The 18117-nt window shown below is 60.4% G+C and overlaps 1 protein-coding gene across 1 annotated transcript in view; it reads left to right on the forward strand.

The window, feature by feature from the left end:
* Window positions 1-570: 570 nt before the first annotated feature.
* PMEPA1 (prostate transmembrane protein, androgen induced 1) overlaps window positions 571-18117 on the forward strand; it is a 48687-nt gene continuing 31140 nt past the window's right edge. The window contains exon 1 of the mRNA XM_075528397.1: window positions 571-1085. Coding sequence (XP_075384512.1) covers window positions 977-1085 — 109 coding nt within the window. The 5' untranslated portion in view covers window positions 571-976. The remainder of the gene's footprint in view (window positions 1086-18117) is intronic.

Genomic DNA, 18117 nt, shown 5'->3' on the forward strand with positions numbered 1-18117 from the left:
TCCAGTGGGGTTTCTACCACAGGCTCGCCGAGTCATGGCAGTTGGTTTAGCTTTGGGGAGCGCTGCGGGGAGGAGGCAGGATGGCGCAGTGTTTGGAGCGCTGGAATGTTAACTGGAGGGTCAGAGGTTGGAACCCCAGGGCCTCGGTCACGGAGAGACGTGGCAGTTTTGGAAACTCCGTGGGGCCGATCCACTCCGGGCCCGGGTAGGGTCACTGAGCCGTGGCCACTTGTCTTCAGTGAGACTTTTTTACTTTGTGCCCCCAGGGCCGAGCTCCAGTTCTTTAGAAGACCGGCGCTCCTTCAGCGCCTGGGTCCCGGACAGGTACGGGCGCCCTACCCACCACGCGCGAGGCGGGGCCGCCCAGCTGCCCACGAGCCCCGTCCTCAGCGGCGGGTCCCGGTCTCCGCGGCTGCCCGACGCTGGCCCTTTAAGAGCCCGCCCCCTTGCCCGTCTCCCCGCCCCGCGGCCCCGGGAGGGGGTGCGGGGGAACCTCGGCGGGGATTGGCGCAGCGCGCGCCCCCTCCCCGGCCCCCGCGCGGTGGGAACCGGCAGCCCCGTCTAGCGCTGACGTCAGACCGTCTGCCTGCCTCCGACCGCGGGCTCGGAGCGAAACCCGATCTCCTTGGACTTGAATGAGGAGGCGGCGGCGGCGGCGCTCGGCTGGGGGAAGCCAGCGGCGGAGGCTCAGCCCCGGCGGCAGCGCGCGCCCCGGCTGCCAGCCCATTGCCCAGACGCCACCCGCGGGCCCTGCCGACGCCCCGGGGGCGGCCGAGGGGCGGCCGGGGGGCGCAGGGGAGCGCGGCCCCGCGCTCTGATCCCCGCGGCGCCCGGGAACTTGGCGGTACCCGAGAGCCCGGCGAGCCGGGGCCGCCTCCCCGCCGCGCACCTCCTGCATGCGGGGCCCGAGCGCCGGGCGCCGGCCGGAGCCTCCCCCGGCCGCCCCCGCGCCCCGCGCCGCGCCGCAGCGCCGTCCATGCACCGCTTGATGGGGGTCAACAGCACCGCCGCCGCCGCCGCCGGGCAGCCCAATGTCTCCTGCACGTGCAACTGCAAGCGCTCTTTGTTTCAGAGCATGGAGATCAGTGAGTGACCCCACGCCCTCCCCGGGGCCCCCGTAGCGCTCGGGCCCCCCAGGCGAGGCCGGTTGCGGGCGGGGGCCCCGGCCGTGCGCGCCCCTCGGCCGTGCGCCCTGCGCCCCGGCTGGCCCGCCGCGCCCGGGGCGCGTCCTCCCGGCTCGCCGCAGCTGGCGGCCGGCCCGGCTTTGTCCCGCGGCGCTGGGCGCCTGGCACGGCCCCGCTGCCCTGCCCCGCCTGCCAGCACTCGGACCCGGGGCGGGCGGGTCCGTGAAGTTTCCATTTTATTTCCCTCTGGGGTAGTCACGATGGAGCAATTAGGCCGGCTCTCCATCAACTTCGGGCGGGGGGGAGGGGGCGTGTGAGACACTGTCTGGCCTGCGGGCTGTCTGGGCCCCTGGGTGTCTGGGGAGTGCGGTGCTGCGTGGCGCGGACCGAGCGGGTCTGGTCGCCGCGAGTGCGGCGGGGACGTGGCTGTGCGTGTGGGTCTCGTGCGTCTCCAGGGTGTATGCCTGTCTGCGTCTGGGGCGGCTCTGTCTGGTGTCTGGGCCGCCTGGCGTCCCGCTGTGTGTGTCTGAGCTGCGGTCTGTCTCGAGAGTGTATCTCCTCCCGGAGTCTTCCGGCCCCAGTGTGTCCGGCCAGGGTCCGGCTGAGTCCCTGGGGCTGCGGCCTGCGTTGGGCTGGGCCTGGGGACTTTGCGTCCGGTTGTCCTGCTGGGCTTTGCGCCGGTACGTCTGGCTGAGCTTGTATCCCGAGCGTCTGTGTCATTGTGTGAGTGTCTGTGAGTCCCCGGCGCGCCTATTAATAGCTTCTGTCTGGACAGCTTGGCTGTTCTTGCTGGGACAGCGGTTACAAAGGAGGCAAAGTTTGGGCGGTTGGTGTTTGGGCGCGTTGCCTTATGAGGGGCAGTGGGTGGGAGGTGGGCAGCTGCACATTTCTGGGCTCGGAGCTGGAGGGCCAGGCCCTCAGAGACCACAGGACCTTGAGGGGCCAGTGGGCAGTTAGATACCCTCCGTCTCTGGGTCCTTCATGGGGAGCTGAGCTGGTCAAGCTGGGACTTCATTCACACATAGCCCACCCAGGTGGTGGACCTGGAGAGTGGGCAACTGGACCCTGGGCCCTGGGGTCTGCCTTCTAGATTACACTCCCTCTCCAGCCCTGGCTTTGGGGGGACCTATCTCCTCTGAGCCTCGGTTTCTTAATGCTCTTCCCTGAGCACTTCAGGCCCTTTCTAGTTTGGGCCAGCAGTCCTTCGGCTGGGACCAGGAGCAGAGGGCAGCCACCACCGAGACAGGCCAGCCGCCCGGTGACTCATAAGCCACTTTCTGCAGGCGTCCGCCAGTGTGCACCCAGTGCCTGTACAGTGCAGGCCGAGGGGTAAAAATAGCCTGTGACCAGCCTGGTGGGGGGGAACACTGGGCTGGGCTGGGCTCCTGCTCTGGTCACTCCAGCCACCTCGTCCCACTCCTTGGTCCTGCCCCCAGTGCCCCTGTGCCAGGCCAGTGGGGAGCCAGGCTAGCTGCCCAGAGCCAATGCTTGCGGAATCCACTGGCCTCAAACCTGATTGTGTCTCAGAGGCCGGGGGAGGGAGGGGAGTGGACTGCCAATGCTTGTGGCTGGAGTCGGCCACACACGTGGGAGTTTTCAGGGGCTAGGTGGACAGCTGGTTAAGGACCCTTGGAGCTGACGTTCCACGCAGGGGGTCCAGAGTGGGCCATTGCGGGAAAAGGTGACTTCTATTCCCAATATTCTTCATTCCTGGGGGCTCCTCAGGATTCTTTAAAATTGGCCGTTCTTATTTCTGCCCCCTGCTTCAGCTAATCAGCCCTGTGTGTGGACGACCCCACAGCTCCATGCCCACTGCTAAGCGCCCCTGCTCGGGGACCCTGGCTAGCACAGGGTCCGGGGGACACAGCCACTGTGCTCTACTTCTTAAAACTAGGGTGGGGAGGGGGCAGGTCTGAAGTAACTGTTACAAATTTCTAATCAGATTTCCTGGATGGCGTCTGGTCAGGTGCCTTTCAAGGCCTCTTGTTTCCAAGAGTGTCTTTTTAAAAATCAAATGAGGTAGGGAAGGAGGAAACCCCAATGGCATAGCCGTTATGCATTGGGCTGCTAACCTTAAGGTCAGCAGTTCAAAACCACCACCAGCTCCGAGGGAGAAATGCATGGCTTTCTGCTCTGCATAGAGAGGAACCGCCTTGGACGCCCACAGGGGCAGTTCTACCCTGTCCTGTAGAGCGGATGGCAGGGAGTTGGGAGGGAGGGAAGGTGTGGCGGACCACGGAAGGGCTTTGGGTGGGAACTGTTTGCAAGTTGAGCTTTAAAGATGGATGTTGGCGACGGCCTGGTTGAGAGGACTCCTCACAAGACCTTTGCTGGGAGGGGCAGGTGTGGCCGGCCTTGTCAGGTACTGTGTCACCCGCCTTGGGACTCCGTTTTCCCATCCACAAAATGAGTGCGTGCCCAGTGAGAAAGAAACTTTGGCTGGCTCTCTGGTTGTGCCCTCTGTCCACCAGAAGGCCAGGGGAGGGAGGCCGTGGGACAACCCCCAAAGAAGAAAGCCACACTTGGGGCCATCAGTCGAGTCCATTCCGACTCCCAGTGACCCTGTAGAACTGCTCCGGAGGGCTTGTGAGACCCAAACTCTTGACAGGGGCAGCAAGCCTCGCCTTTCCCCTGCGGTGGTTAGCAGACCGACTGGTAGCCACTCCACCAGGGCTCCTGTTCCAGACCCCGGTGGACTCAGCTTCCGGACTCTTGGTGTTGACAGCTTCACACCCCGCTCCCTGGGACTGGTGTAGGGCACTGGGTTTTTCTCCTGGGCCTCAGAGCAGGTCGGAACTCCCCAGCCCTCCCCACAGTGGTACCTGGGAGCGTGGGGACAAGGTCCCATCTGAGGACGTGGCCTCAGACACCCCTGGGAAATACACCCCTCTTTCAAAAGCCAGGGGGTCTGGCCACGGGAGACAGTGGCAGCACAGGTGAGCATCAGCCAGCCGACAGCTGCCTGGTTTGCTGCGGCCCCTTTGAGGAGAGGCCTCCTCCCAGCACACCCGCTTCTCGTCCTTGACACCTCTCCTGAGAAGTTACCTTGCTGTCTCTGGGACTCCCGGGGACACTGGGTCAGGTAGCCTGAGGGGTGACTCTGTTGAGGCAGTGGTCCACTTTCTGTTTTCTTGCTGTCAGATGGAACGGGCTTGATGGTGGTGGTGTGATTTTGGGGGAAGATTTCTGGAAGCAGATGTCTTTCTTCCACGGAGCCATCAGGGGATTTGAACCGCCTGCTCTGAGTAGCCACGTTAGCCTCGGAAAACCCTCTGGGGCAGAAAATCCACAGTGCTCCGCAGGGTCCCTCAGGCAGTGGGTTTCCTTCTGTGCCCAGCTTGGGAGAGGAGGGTGGGGCTCTCTCTTGGGAGACAGGGCCTGGTTTTTATTGTGGGTTTGGGGGAAGGAGGCGAAATGTAGGCGGGAGGTTCTGGATTTGGTTGAAAGAGGGATGCTGAGCTCCGGCTGTGTCCTCAGGCAGGGCCTGGAAGTTCAGACTTCTGCCCTGAAGGGTTACTGTCAAGGTCTGAGGGTGTGAATTGAGGGGCTTCCCTTTCACAGCGGGAATTCCAAAGCCAGCACCTCCAGAGGTCCCTGCTTCCCCCGAGGCCTGGGCTAAGCCCAGCCCAAGGGCAGAGTGTGCGCCTGTGTTCATTTGCAGGCAAACTAGCTGTCTCTGCCATGCCCACATGCAGGCGTGCACACACACTGCCAGCCCTGTCTGTCCGCCTTTCCCACCAGCCTGTCTTTGGGCTAAGATTGGTTAAAAAACAGTCTGAGCATTTAAGAAAAAGGAGAGGGAAAAAAAAGTCCGTAGGCACACTCCAACCCTGTGTGCACACATGTGCCCTCTCCCTCCCAGGAACGAAAAGGGGAGCCAGTGGGTTTGTGGGGCTCCAGCTCCCCTCGCCCCGCTGCAGGGCACCAGCCAAAAGGGGCTCCCTGAAGGCCTGGGCCGTGATCCTTGGAGGGTCGGGTCTGTTAGAAGCTGCTGGAGAGGAGAATCCGGCTGTGGAGACCCAAACCTGAGTCACACTGGCTTCCTCTGTGAGTGTCGTGGGGCCATGTGCTCTGCTCCACCCAGCTGGCCCCCTCATCTGCCCTGGAAGGGCTGGAAGTGGCGGGGGTGGGGTGCTTTCCAGGGGCCCAGGGGGCCTAGTTCCTGGAATAGCTGTCCTCCATAGAGAGCAGCCCGAGGCTCCTGGTTTTCACAGGCCTGTCGGGATCCTGCAGCACATGGCTGGAGACGCAGCCTGTGGGACCGCCTGCATCGTGTATGGAGGTGTGCTGGGCCGGGTGGACAGCCAGAGAGATGGCAACTGCCGGGTCCCCCACATTACACTGGGACATTGTCCCCTCTGAGCTGAGGCTGATGAGCCCGGCTCTTGGCTGGGCTGCTGTGAGCATCCCGAGGGTGTGTGTGTTCATACCCCTGGTTCATGGGGCATGGTGGTAGTGGGGCTGATTGGAGCTCACTCTCTCCCCTCGTCCCTAGAACCCACCACCTGAGGTGGGTTTCTGCATCCTTGACTGTGTGCAGGGGTTGGCAGGGACCAGTCAGGTCCCCTGGAGACCACGGCCTGTGGCCTCCTGTAGACCCCTCTGGTAAAGTCCCAGCATGGCTAGCCTGGACCAGGACACTCCGGCAGATTCTAGGTCACATGCTTGTTAGTTGCCCTCCTCATCTCCTTGGGGCAGAAGCAGGGGGTAGGGGCACCTGAGTCTCACTGGGGCAGACATCAGGGAGCCACCTGGAGGTGAGAGCGCCCATGTTTTTTCTTTAAGCAACAGTGACCCAAATACACGTTGCGTTTGCCCTTCTGTTTAAAACAGGTAACCCTGGTGTCTGCAGACAGACTGTGATGAAATCATCTGGGGCGAAGCTGTGCCCAGGAAACCTGCAGCGCCACGCCCACGGTGTCTGCACGTGGCTCCGGGGCCGTGGGCTACGTCTGTCCAAGGGGTTGTGCAACCGTTCCCGGCAACCTCTTCCAACGACTGCTTTCCACCATTGGCAGCAGCTGTGCCATTGCCTCGGTGTCTTTACAGGAGCATGTACAGGGCCACCAGTGACCCAGATCCCGCTCCCCCACCCAGTGGGCGGAGTGGGGGCGCTCCCCTCACCTTGTCTCAGCTCTCCTCCCAAGGTAGGGCACTTACAGTGACCCAAACCTCCACCCACACACACCCTTCCCCTTCCCCGTGGGCGACATGACTCCCGGGGCCTCAGCAGGGTCTGCTGTCTGTCCCCAAGTTGGGCAAGAACCCAGGCAGCCCACCCCTGGGCCTGGAAGTTAGGGCCTCTCAGGCGTGAGCAGACTGTGCATTCCGCTGCCCAGTGCCTCTCTGGAAACGCAGCGCTGGCTGGCCGAGTGTCAGGCACCGGTGACGCCCGCTCCTCAGTCTTCAAGCAACCTCTGCAAAGAGCTCGTGCTCTCAGCGTTTGCCTGGCAGCGTGGGACAGAGAGGGTGAGTCACCGGCCCCAGGTCACACAGCCAGGGTGCTCGACTGAGACGCAGACTGGCCTTGGACTCCCAGCTGCAGGGTTTTCTCGGCCCACTCAGGCGCAGGGCCCCTATGGTTGTGACCCACCACGGCAGACCCGTGCCGGTCCACGATGCCGGTACAACGGGTGCTGGCACTGTCACCTCACCGCTCACGGGGTTCGTTCCTGACATGGAAAATGCCTCCGTCGCTGTGCTTGCCCCCAATACCGGCAGGTGCTGAGTTGCTTGGAATGCTCTGGAGGGGACCCCGTCTGCTCGCCCTGCTGTGGCTTCCTCACTCTCTGGAGCCTGAGCCCCCACCCTCTGACCAGGGCTGGTTTTGCACATGCATGCTTTGCAGGCTGTAGGAGATGGGAGTGGGCATGGGGTGTCCTTCCAGCTCTGGATTGTTCTGTGCCGTCACCTCTCCTGTGGTGCTGTCCGGGCTCCCAGTGGGGCTGTTACTAACCCCACTGTGTGCAATTTGCACCCGCCAACAGCTCTGTTGTAGAGAGGCCTGGCAACCTGCTTGCAGCCTGGAAACCTCAGGCCCAGGGTGAGAGTGGGGGTGGCTTCTACTTACGTTTTGTGTGCTGGGAGTGGAGTCCACTGTGGGCTTGGGTGGCTCTTCGCACTGTGTGATGCCCGGGTACTAGGGAGCTTCTGGGCATGGCGCAGACGCGCCTGAGCTGGGAGGGGCCGTGCAGTGAGGAGACAGACGGAGGCTGGGAGTTCCTTTCTGGAAGGCTGGCACCAAGGACACCCCAGGCTGCTCAGTCCCACCTTCCAGGGGTCACACCATGTGACATTTCTGTGCCCTCTGGCCACAGTGCTCATTTTCCCCCACCTTGGCATGCGGCAGGCACCCCCGTGCCTTTGTGGAAAACAAGGGTGGGGGGGTAGGCACCTCGGGGACCCTGGGTGGAACCGCTGGACCTTTCTGTGTGACCCGGACTGGTCCCTCTGTGAAATGGGGAGTGCCCTGGAGTCATGTTATTGCTCCAAAGAAGGTGTCACTGGCTTATGGAGGAAGCTGCGCCCTCCTCCCGCACCACAGTGACTTGTTTGCCAGTGCCGGTGCTGAAGCCCCAGGTGCAGGTGCGGAAGGAAACCAGCTTGGTCCTGTGTCTGCACAGAGGTCGGGGGTTCTGGAGGGGGGTTGCTTTTGTTTATCTGTGTGGGTGCAGCCAACTTTTAGCACCCCCAGGTGACAGGGGAACTGCCCACGGTGTCTCCTAGGCTGTTCCCTTCTCCTACGCGAGCAGACAGCTGTCACGTCTTTCCTCCCTGGAGCGGTGGGCGGGGTGAGTTCAAACCGTTGACCTGGACCATCAGTGCAGGCTCAGTGGCTCAGTGACAGGATTCTCCATTTCCAAGAGGGAGACCCAGGAAGGCCCTGCACTCCGCTTCTAAGCTTTAGCCCCAGAACTGAACCCTGTGGAGCCCAACAGCCCCGCATCTGAACGATCAAGGGGCTGGTGCAGGCCCAAGCAGCGTGGGGCCCCCATGAGCCCCCAGCTGGGGGCCATGATGCCCATGGGGGTGGCTTAAGGTTTGGGACCCAGGAGCACTCAGCCGAGCAGTCAGGGGGGCTCTGCAGTGACGTGACCCTCGGAGCCAACACCTTAGATTACAGAGACTCCTCACAGTTGGTTTGCACGTGAGGTGGGCAGTTGGCTGAGCCTTGCGGTCCCCATAAACACAGGATTTCAGGGGCTTTGGGAACAGGTCCTGTGGCTCCATTTCCTCTGCCCCCCGACATGCTTCCACTGCGGCCTTTGTGTTGTATCTGTGGGGCGATGGCTGTGCTGGAAGTGAGTTCGAAGCCCCAGTACCCCTGAGGCCAGAGCTCTGGGTCAAGGGCACCTCCAGCCCCTGCAGGTCCAGGAGCCTGGGTGACATAGTGGCTACAAGTTGGGCTACTGTCCAATGGGCCGGTTGTTGGAAACCCCCAGCCGCTCCTAGGGGGAGACGCAGGGCTTTCTCCTCTTTAAGACAGTGACAGTCTGGACCTCGGGGACAGTGAGTTGTTTTCCACCCTACGAGCCTAACTGATCCCAAGCCCAAGAGCCCAGGAATGAGCCCGGTTTACTTCAGATCTCGCCACCTCAGATCCAAGTCAGTTGCAAAATCCCAGGAAATTCTAGCTCCAGCTTTGATGTGGAAGGAACTACCCCACAGCCTTCGCACCTGTGGGAACTTTTTAGGAAGGGAGGGAGCTGTGCTGATGGTAGGTCCCCAGAGAAGGACAAGGTGACAGACAGCCTGGGCGATTGGGGTGGTTCTGCTCGGGCTTGTGGGAGGCGCGTGGGGGGATCTGCATTGAGCCCTCTCGAGGGCAGGCGCCTGTGGACACCAGCAGGTGCTCAGTAAGCTGCCCCTCCTGGTTTGGAAGTGGGGTGGGCAGGGCTAAAGAATTCACAAGAGGTGTGAATCCCACCTTCCCAGATGTGCCCAAGCAGGGCTGTGTCTTGTGACCTCCCAGGAGAGTGAAACCCTTGCTGCGGGTGCCCCAGACAGGAGGGCAGTGGGAAGCTGAGTCATTTTCCTTGCACGTTTGAGCAAAAGCAGACTGCTTGTTCCAACAAGCGGGCTTGCACTACCCACCCACCCTGGCCCTCCTCCCGTCCCCCATGGCCTGGGTTACCCATGGCCCCTCCTAGAGTCAGCCTGTGGGTGCAGGGGCCGAACCTGACCGGGCCGAGGGAGCTGGTTATAATCAGCTCAGCCTCCTGGCACTTCTGTAAGCTGCTTACTGCCTGATCTCTTCTGCCTGTCACTCAGCTGTCACTCAGGGGGCTCAGGGGAGTGCTCACCTTTTACAGGGGAGGCCCATGTTCAACTCACGTGCCTCTGTGATGGTGAACGGCCTGGAGGTCAGTTTCCAAAAAACCTGTGGATCCCAAGGGTCCCTGGAGCATATGACCAGGAGGAGGTGGTGCTTTGTCCCATGCAGCTTGGGAAAGTCAAGCATCATCGGAGCCTGACTCCGGGCCTGACTGGACAGCAGCTCGTAACAATTCCCGACATAACAGTCATTCCTGCACCTCCCGGATGAACTGATCAGCACAGTACCAACCGCAGGGCCCGGCAGTGGCAGCATTGATGCTATATCTGATCTCTGCCCGGGAACTTCAGCGTGGGGTGGCTGGGCTTCTCCAGCCCTGGGCGTCCTGAGCTAGGAGCCTAGTGCTGACGATAAGGAGGGGTCCTGGCAGAATGAGCCTGGCTGGGGCTGACTTGGGCCAGCGCCCAGACCTCCACTGGATGGGCAGTGGCCACAGGAACCCGTAGGTAGAACTACTAAAGGCAAGGGCACTGTTTTGAACCCACCAGCGGCTCCAGGGAGAAAGGCGTGGTGGCGACTGTTTTTGTAAAGATGATGGATGGCCTGGGGAGCCCTGGGGACATCAGCTTGCCAGCCCAGGGTCAGGTAGAGAGCGGGGGAGCCCGTGGAGAACTGAACCGAGGAGAGATGGCCTGAGGGCTGTGTGGTTGGGGACGAGGGTTAGAGCCCTCACAGGAGGGAGAACCCGCCTGTTTCCGCGGCCGCACGTCAGGAACCAGAAGTCACAGTCATTACCACCGAGACCATTCACCCTCTGTGTGGCGTGGAGTGGGTTCCACACCTGTCGCCGTGGAGTTGGGTCCCACGTGTGGCTCTCCCTTGTGTGGGAGTGGAAGCTGTGCCCCAGGGGGCTGGTCGGCCTGTTACTTGGTGGCACTTCTGTGGATAACAGTGTCGCGCTGCCGTTCTGTTCCCCGTGTTCAGCCACCAGTGGCCCTGAGCAGAAGCCCCATGCCCCCTAAGCTTACCCCCTCCCCGCTGCCACTTGCAGCATTTCCAGGCTATTGCCAGGCCTTTCTTCCAAGGTACCTGTCTGTGAACTTGGACCTTCCCCAGTGGGTCCACAGCTTTTTTACTGTCTGTACTGCCCAGGGCTCCATGTTTAAGCAGACATACCCCGCTTAAATCACTCCTGTGGCTGCGTGACCAAGGCTTCAGATAGCTGTCCAGGAGAAGGTGGGGCGTGAAGACGGGGCAGGGGCTTCCATTCCATTCCCTGGGGCCCTGCCAGAATTTGAAGCCCCTAGCCTCCAACCCGTTTTTTGCAAATTCCTCACTCAGCGGGCTGATGTGTCTTAGCAGGTTCCCTGTGCTAATCGCCTTCCTAAAAGCAATTTAGTCGGTAATAATTCTGTAAACCTATGAATCAACTTTGTGCAAACACCCTGAGTAATGTCTTTGTTCTTTTCTTTCTACTTTGTAATCGGTGTCTGTAGAAGCCAGGAGGTTTGGTCTTGCGGAAGGCATGATTCATTTATGGGTGTCTGAGCCGCCCCGATATCGCTCATCTACTTCAGAGCTCGCGGCCGAGGGCCAGCGGTGATTCATGCAGCTGCTCCGGGCCACCATTGGGGTCACGGCCGTCAGGGGCCACAGCTCTCCCTAATCTACTTATGCAGGGGAGACAGGGCCGGTGGATGGAGGTGCTGGAGAGGGTGGCAGTTGGTGGACATTACCCATTGAGCAGCATTGCTGCCCCTTAAAACCCCAGTCCAGTTACTGCTGTGACTCCTGACCGTGGATTACGGATGGAGCTCCCCTGCCATGGCCCTTGCCTGGGTGCATGGATCAACGTCTCCGTCAAACCCAGAGGGGACTTGGTCACTGAATCAGGATGTGGAGAACTGTTCTATGGAGAGCCTGGGCCGTGCGGTGGTTACATGTTAGGCTGCTAACCGCAAGGTCAGCAGTTCAAAATCACCCGCAGCTCCCATAAAGAGTTCTCGTCTTGGAAACCCACAGGGACAATTCTGCCCTGTCCTACAGGGTCGCTGTGAGTCCGGCATCAACTCAGTGGCAGTGAGTTTGAATTTTTGTTTGAATTATGGAGTCCTGGGGGCATAGTAGTTGCACGTTGGGCTGATAACCTCTCCAAGGTCAACAGTTTGAAACCACCGACTGCTCTGCCAGAGAAAGAGGAGGCTTTCTCCCCCTGTGAAGAGTTGAAGCCTAGGAAACCCACGGGGCCATTCGATCCCGTCCTGCAGAGTCACTGTGAGTCTGCATGGACGGAGTTGCATGAACAGTGAGCTGAGAGAGAGGCTGGTGGTTGGAATCGACCCCTTGGTGCCTCGCAAGGAAGCCCTGGCAGTCTGCTCCCCAGGGTGACGCCGCTGTCAGGAGCACAGTTCCGCCTTGCAGACGTGAGTCAGAGGTGAATCAGCGGGGACTCACAGTGGCAGCCATGAGGTCACTGGTTGGCTGGGTGGCATCTGATACCAAGGGGTAGGGGCCCACTTCCGCCTCACCTCCAGGGACAGTGATTCGGGTTTGGCAGCCGGTCCCTCTTTGCATCACCCTGCAGCTGTGCCATGTCCTGTGGACTGGCGGCTGCCTTTTATCAGGTGCTTTTGACGCTAAATAAAACGGTCACCGTCCTCCCATCGAGAGGGAAAATTAGAGTCACCTGCCACGTTCCCAGAAGGCTAATGATGCATTCTAGCTTCCAATTGCCCCTGTAAGTCCGGCCCCTGCCCGTGAGGGATTGAGCCAAAAGCCCTTTGTGTTCTGTCCACGGTCATTTCTTCCTGGGAAGCCGGGCAGCCGATGTAGGCCTGGCTCTGGTGGTGTGGGGTACCCAGCTCCCAGCATCAGGGCTTGGGATACAGTGTCCCGGGTGAAGTGGGTTGAGTTCACTGGGAAAGGATGTGCCGGTACAGACCTGGGGTGTGGGGTGCCCAGCCTGCACCTGACAGACATTGCTAGTCGATCTCCGCACTCATTCTTGGAACTCAGATCTCAACCTGGGTTCCAAGTCAGGATGGAGACAAGCCTCCTGGAGAGAAGTGGGCACCCTGACAGCAGTGAGGGACAGGGACCTGCGGACCTTAGGGGATGACCCACCTGCAGCCACCAGGACGTACGTCCCTGCCTCCCTGGGCTTCTCACCGCTAAGATGGTCACAAGCAGTCCCCTCCTCTGAGTTCTAAGGACACACCCCACCTGGGCCTTCACATGGCAAACCCGCATCCCTACCCACAGACACCTGAGGCCTCTGCAGCTCTGGTGTGGCCACATCACAGCCAGGACCTCGGCAAGGCCAGAGTCCAGACTCAGGGTCCCTCCCATGGCACCAAGCTCGGCCCCCCCATGCCACCGCCTTGGTCTGTCTGCAGGATTGGGGCCACACGCACAAAAGTGCCCCACAAACTGACATTCAGGCCCACTGCCTTTGAGCCTGTTTTGACAACGAGCAACCCCATAACACCGAGTAGGACTAACTCAGAGGAACCCCTAGGGCATAGGCTCATCTCCTGTCTGAAGCCGACTCCCATATCCTCCTCCCTTGTGGAGCGGCTGGTGGGTTTGAACTAGAAGCCTTCGGGTTACTGGCCATGTGCTTAACCACCGCTCCTCCAAACCTCTGTTTCCGTCTTGGCAGCCTCCTCCCGCATAGTCTCGAGTCTTACTTGAGCACTGTGCATCATTCCTTTACACTCTAGTGAGAATGAGTCTCAAGGTGGCCACAGGTTCAGGAACAAGTGCAGAGGGGAGCATCTGGGAGGCAGCCAGATGTTTAGAGAGTGAGTGCCCGGGGCCCAGCATCCTGGACCATTTGTCTGTCAGTACCAGGGCTCAGGGCATGGACAAAAGGCGCAGAGCACACCTTGCCTAGGCAGGCCCATGGGAGCCCCGCATGCACCTGAGAAGATGGAGCCTGCAGAACTCAGGCAGGTTCTGGGTGCCCTGCCTTCGGGTGGACTATTCTTAGCTCCCTTGGACTTTGCCAGGTGAGCCTGAGGTCCCGCCTCCTGCCCTCCGTACTTTTCCCTTCATGGACGGGTCACTGCACGGGCACCTCCCAGGCCTGGGGGCAGCAAGGCCAGGCCCAGCTGAAGGGAAGTGAGACCAGGGATGTTGGGTGAGCAGGGAGCCCCAAGAATACCAGGACCTCCTCCAGTCCCCGACCAAGGCCACAGTTAGTTCTCCGTCCTGGCATCCCCCTCTGTTCCCTGGTGCCCAGACCACATATAGCCATGCGGGGGGTGGGCATTGGAAGCCCTACAATTCCCAGATCTCCTGGGGAATTACAGGGAGCTGCCAGGTTGAGCGCCACTGGCTGGGCCCCAAACCCTCACCTACAGGCCACTAAGTTGAGGCCTCATGGGCGGCGAGAGAGAGAGGTCCCTGGTGGGGTAGCGGTCAAGTGCCTGACAGATCGCCCCACTCAGAGGTGCCTTGGAAGCTAGGCCTGGTGATCACGCTGTGGAAACCCCGTGGAGAAGAGGCCAGTTCTGCTTAGCATCAACCTGGTGATGGCAAGCAATGGCAGACGTGGGGACAGCTGACCGGCAGGCCAGCTTCAGCCAGGAAGGCCTGCTGGCTCTGATGGATGAGCAGGCACAATTTGGGGTGGGGGAGGGAGCTGCATGGCGTGTGGGTGTCCCCTGCTAGGATAGCTGCACCTGTGGGTACCGAGCTCCTCACCTCCCCCGAGAGCAGTTACAGGTGTACAGAAAGTACAGCAAGTTCCCGGATGCCCTCACCCCGCTCTCTGACCCCCTGGGCCCGTGTATGTGACAGCTGAATCACTATCCATACACCAGGCTGCAAGGATGGGGCAGGACCAGGCTGTGTTTCCTTCTGTTGTGGGTGAAAACTCTTGAGTTGGAACTACCAACTCCAGAGCTCCTCATGAATACAGACAACACAGGATCCGGCAGAAGCAGACTGCCCCATGCCCACCATCACAGTCATGCCCACGCTGAGCAGGGACCCGCAATGGCTGGCCAACCTGAGGCCTCACTGCCCAGGCCCGGTGGGGAAATGCCCTGGCTTGGGTGGTCCTCTAGGAGCTTAGGCGTTTCCATCTGGTTCAGGGAAGGGGTGGGGTGGGGGATAAGGCAGAGTTGCTGCTTTGAGGGGGGCTACAAGAAGCTGGGTGACAGGGCTCAGAGGGCGGGAGAAAGGAAGGGATGGGGCACAGGTGGAAGGTTCCAGACACAGGATTTCCAGTCCAGGCTCATTCATCTCTTCCCTATGCCTCCCTCTCTCCTCAACCTTATCTTCTGTAATGTGGGGGGCATTGCCCGCCTGGGTCTCAGATCTCCGTGAGGAGGAGGCAGCCCTCACTTATACACACCCACACACACACAAACACACACACTCCCTGGCAGCAGTTACCCCACTGCTGGCACCTTCTCTGGTGTGATGCATTTTGGGGGAGGGGGTCCCTTTCAGACAGGAGCACTCGGAGGTATTGGGGTGCAGTGTCATATCTCTGTATAAGGCGATCATGTCTCCCTGAACCCCCCCAGCCCCTCTCCAACTGTAGCTGTCCCGAGGCAGTCATCCGTGGGTTAAAATTCTCGCCTGCAGCTCTTCCCTTCAGTGGACTCTCCTTCTTGCTGTCTGGGTCCTACCGGGCTGGGGGTACTATGGTGGGTTTTAAGGAGACAGATGGGAGACACGGCTGTCTCATCTCCAGCCAGGGGCCCTGTGAACTGGGCTTGGGTGGCCGCCGGCACACAGAGCAGCAGCCGTGGCCAAGCTGCCAGCTGCTGGGGCCAGGCCAGCTGGATGGCAGCCCTCCACCTCACCTGGCCCACATTCCTGGGCCGGGAATGAGGATGTGGGTGACCCCAGACAGGTATGAATCATGTCTGGGGCAGTGGTTACTCAGCGCGGTGCGCTCCCAGGCTGCTCCTCCCGGCTGAGGACCGACCTGGGGTGGAGCCAGACCACCCTGCAAAAGGGCCGTGGAGGTGGGCACCCGTGGAAGCCTTGCTGCAGGGGGAGAGCTGGACGCTGAGGTCCTGGGGGAGAACAGCAGAGCAGCCGTTGAGATCGCAGAGCCCCCAATCTCCCGCCTCTTGTGCATCATCTGTAAAATGGAGGCGTTGACATAAAGTCAGGGAGTGGTTGTGAGCCTCTGACTGAGGAAGCCCCTGGTACCAGGCCCATGTCACAGATGCTGGAACCAAGGCTCATAGGACAGAAATCACTCAGTTGGTTCCGGAAGCCCACCTCTTGCCCTAACCGCCCTGCCGGGCAAGTGCCAAGAACTCTATCGACTCAGAGCAAACTGGGGTCCCAGGAGGACATTTGCGATGGTGGGTGGAGGGGCGTTGACACCTGGAGTCGGGGTGGGGGGGATCTTACTGTGATGTGATGTTAGGGGGAAATGCAGCAGATCCATTGTTGAGCTCATGGAGAGTATTGTTAAGACCACCCCCAACCCATCACTGTTGTTGATTCCGTCAGCATTTACAAGCTGGGGCTCAACTCCCAGTCACCTGCCACCAAGGTGTCTGTGTGTTCCTGTGTCTCCTGAGCACACCTGTCTGGCCCTGAGGAGCAGAGCAAAGGGCCCAGGGGGCGTTGGGCAGGATTGAGAGGCTGATAAGGAGTCCACGGAAGAAGACGGGTGAGAATGGATGGTGGCGGTGATTGTGCCGTGCTTCATATGATGAGACTAGGGACTGGGATGCCATGGGATTATGTGCCATTAAACCTGTTGGGGGGATAACAAAGGCAAAGGGCCCAGGTGTGTGTGTGAGCTGGCAGGGCCACCACATGCCCCTGCCAAGAGGTCATAGTGGGGGAGTTGGGGACAGCCACCACTGGCTGGCCTGGAGCTTGGCAGGGCTGTGCTTGCACCTACTATTTTAAGCCCCGATGGGCTGTGGTGGGCAGTGGAGGGAGGGAGCGGTCCGACACCCCCAGAACGAGGGCTGGAATGAGATGCTCCCTGGTGCAGAGTGGGAGCCAGGCCAGGAGGGCCCTGGGGGGCAAGCGGCTCCCAGTGCCTTCTCCCTGACCTGGCTCATCCTGCGTGTTTGCCCTACCTGACTCTCTGTCTAGGAATTTTTATTGTAGCCACAAAGCACTGCGGCCTGGCTGGAATGGGGAAGGGCCTGGCGAGGTTCAGGTGGCTCATGGGCAAGTGGGAGCACATCAGATCTCGGACTTCGGGCCACTGGATGATCCACAGAGTCCGGAGTGCAGAGTGTAGACACCATATCACTCACGGGTCCTGTGTAGACAGGGTTCGGGGATCCAGTGCAGATGCCTCTTGGAGGCCCACTGTAGACACTGTCCACAGCCAGTGCACACACATGTTCACAAGAGTGTGGACCCCTCACCATGAACCTGATCCAGTGCAGGTGCCCCTCAGATCCTGTGTAGACGCTGCTCACAGGTCCCAAGTGGGCACTCACAGATCCGCAATAGACAGTCATAAATCCAGTGCTCACAGATGCAGTGTAGACATTGTATCATTCCTAAATCCATTATTCAACAGATGCAGTGTAGACTTCCCCACTCAGATGCAGTGTGGGCACCAAGGTCCTGCCGCGCTGGGGTTACCTGGGGGTTCTGGTTGCTTCTCTACCTGTTGGATTCCCTTTAGATTTCGGGGTGATCCTGACCCTGGAGACTGAAGCCCACGGCAGGGACCTTGAAAAACTACCTGTGGACTTTGTGGGAGGCAAACGAATGCTCCCTGTGATGGAGCCCCCAGCATCCCTGAGTCCCCCTTTACAGGCGGGGAGAGGGGAAGTGAGACTAGGTGTGCTTGCCTTCTGCCATCGCCTGGCTAGTGAGCGGAGAGCCAGATTTGAGCCTGTCTCTCCTGACTCGGTGCACACTGTTTTAGCAGAATGGATGTCAGGCCTCAGAGGGCGGTGGCCCTGAACCGAACGGCGAGCGAGACCTGAAGCCTGGGCCGAGCACAAGCATCTCTATGAGACCTGAGGAGTGTGCGGTGTGGGAGAGGCCCCGCCTGTCCCTAGTCCCCACCTGGCAGCCTCAACCCTTGAGGAAATGCCTCCTGCTACCACGAGGAGCGACCGCTGCCCCGGCCGCCCCGTGAGCACAGGAGCGGGGGCAGGCTGGCTCGTCGTGGCAGTGAGTATTTTGGGATTGAGTGCATTGGTGTGAACCGGCTGGGGCCCGGCCACACTGTCCCCACTAGGCTCACCCTCACAGATGTTGGGTGTGAGCCCTCACTGTGTCAGGCATCTGGTGGAACGCCTTCCTCTTTCGCTGCCTCTTCCTTGGACAGTGCAGGCAAGAGCTGGGACCCCTTCCAAAGGGTCGCTATGGTCTTGGATTTTGCAATGGCCAGAGTGAGGTCAGCTCCGGGCTTAACAACAAATGTGGAAGGACTCTGGGACATCCCAAAGCCAAAGTCCCTGGGACCGCAGCCCTGTCCACTGGAACACTGTCTGCCTTGCTCACAGACTGATGCAGACAGAGCAGGTGATGAGGGTGGTGGATGAGATCCCAAGAGGCCCAAAGAACTTCCCCACCCCCACCCTTACCTGTGACCACATTCCTTCTACCTGGTCTCCATCCTCTCACTGTTGGGGGTTGGGTCTCCTTGGAGGGTCCCCAGGGTGGGGATGGGGATGTGAGGTTACAGCCTGGATGCTTTGGGGCAGGAAGCTGGTGGGCAGGGGGTTGGCACCTGCTTGCCTTGACAACTAGTCTGTGTCT

This window comes from Tenrec ecaudatus, chromosome 12, assembly GCF_050624435.1.
Source record: "Tenrec ecaudatus isolate mTenEca1 chromosome 12, mTenEca1.hap1, whole genome shotgun sequence".
Classification (NCBI taxonomy): domain Eukaryota; kingdom Metazoa; phylum Chordata; class Mammalia; order Afrosoricida; family Tenrecidae; genus Tenrec; species Tenrec ecaudatus.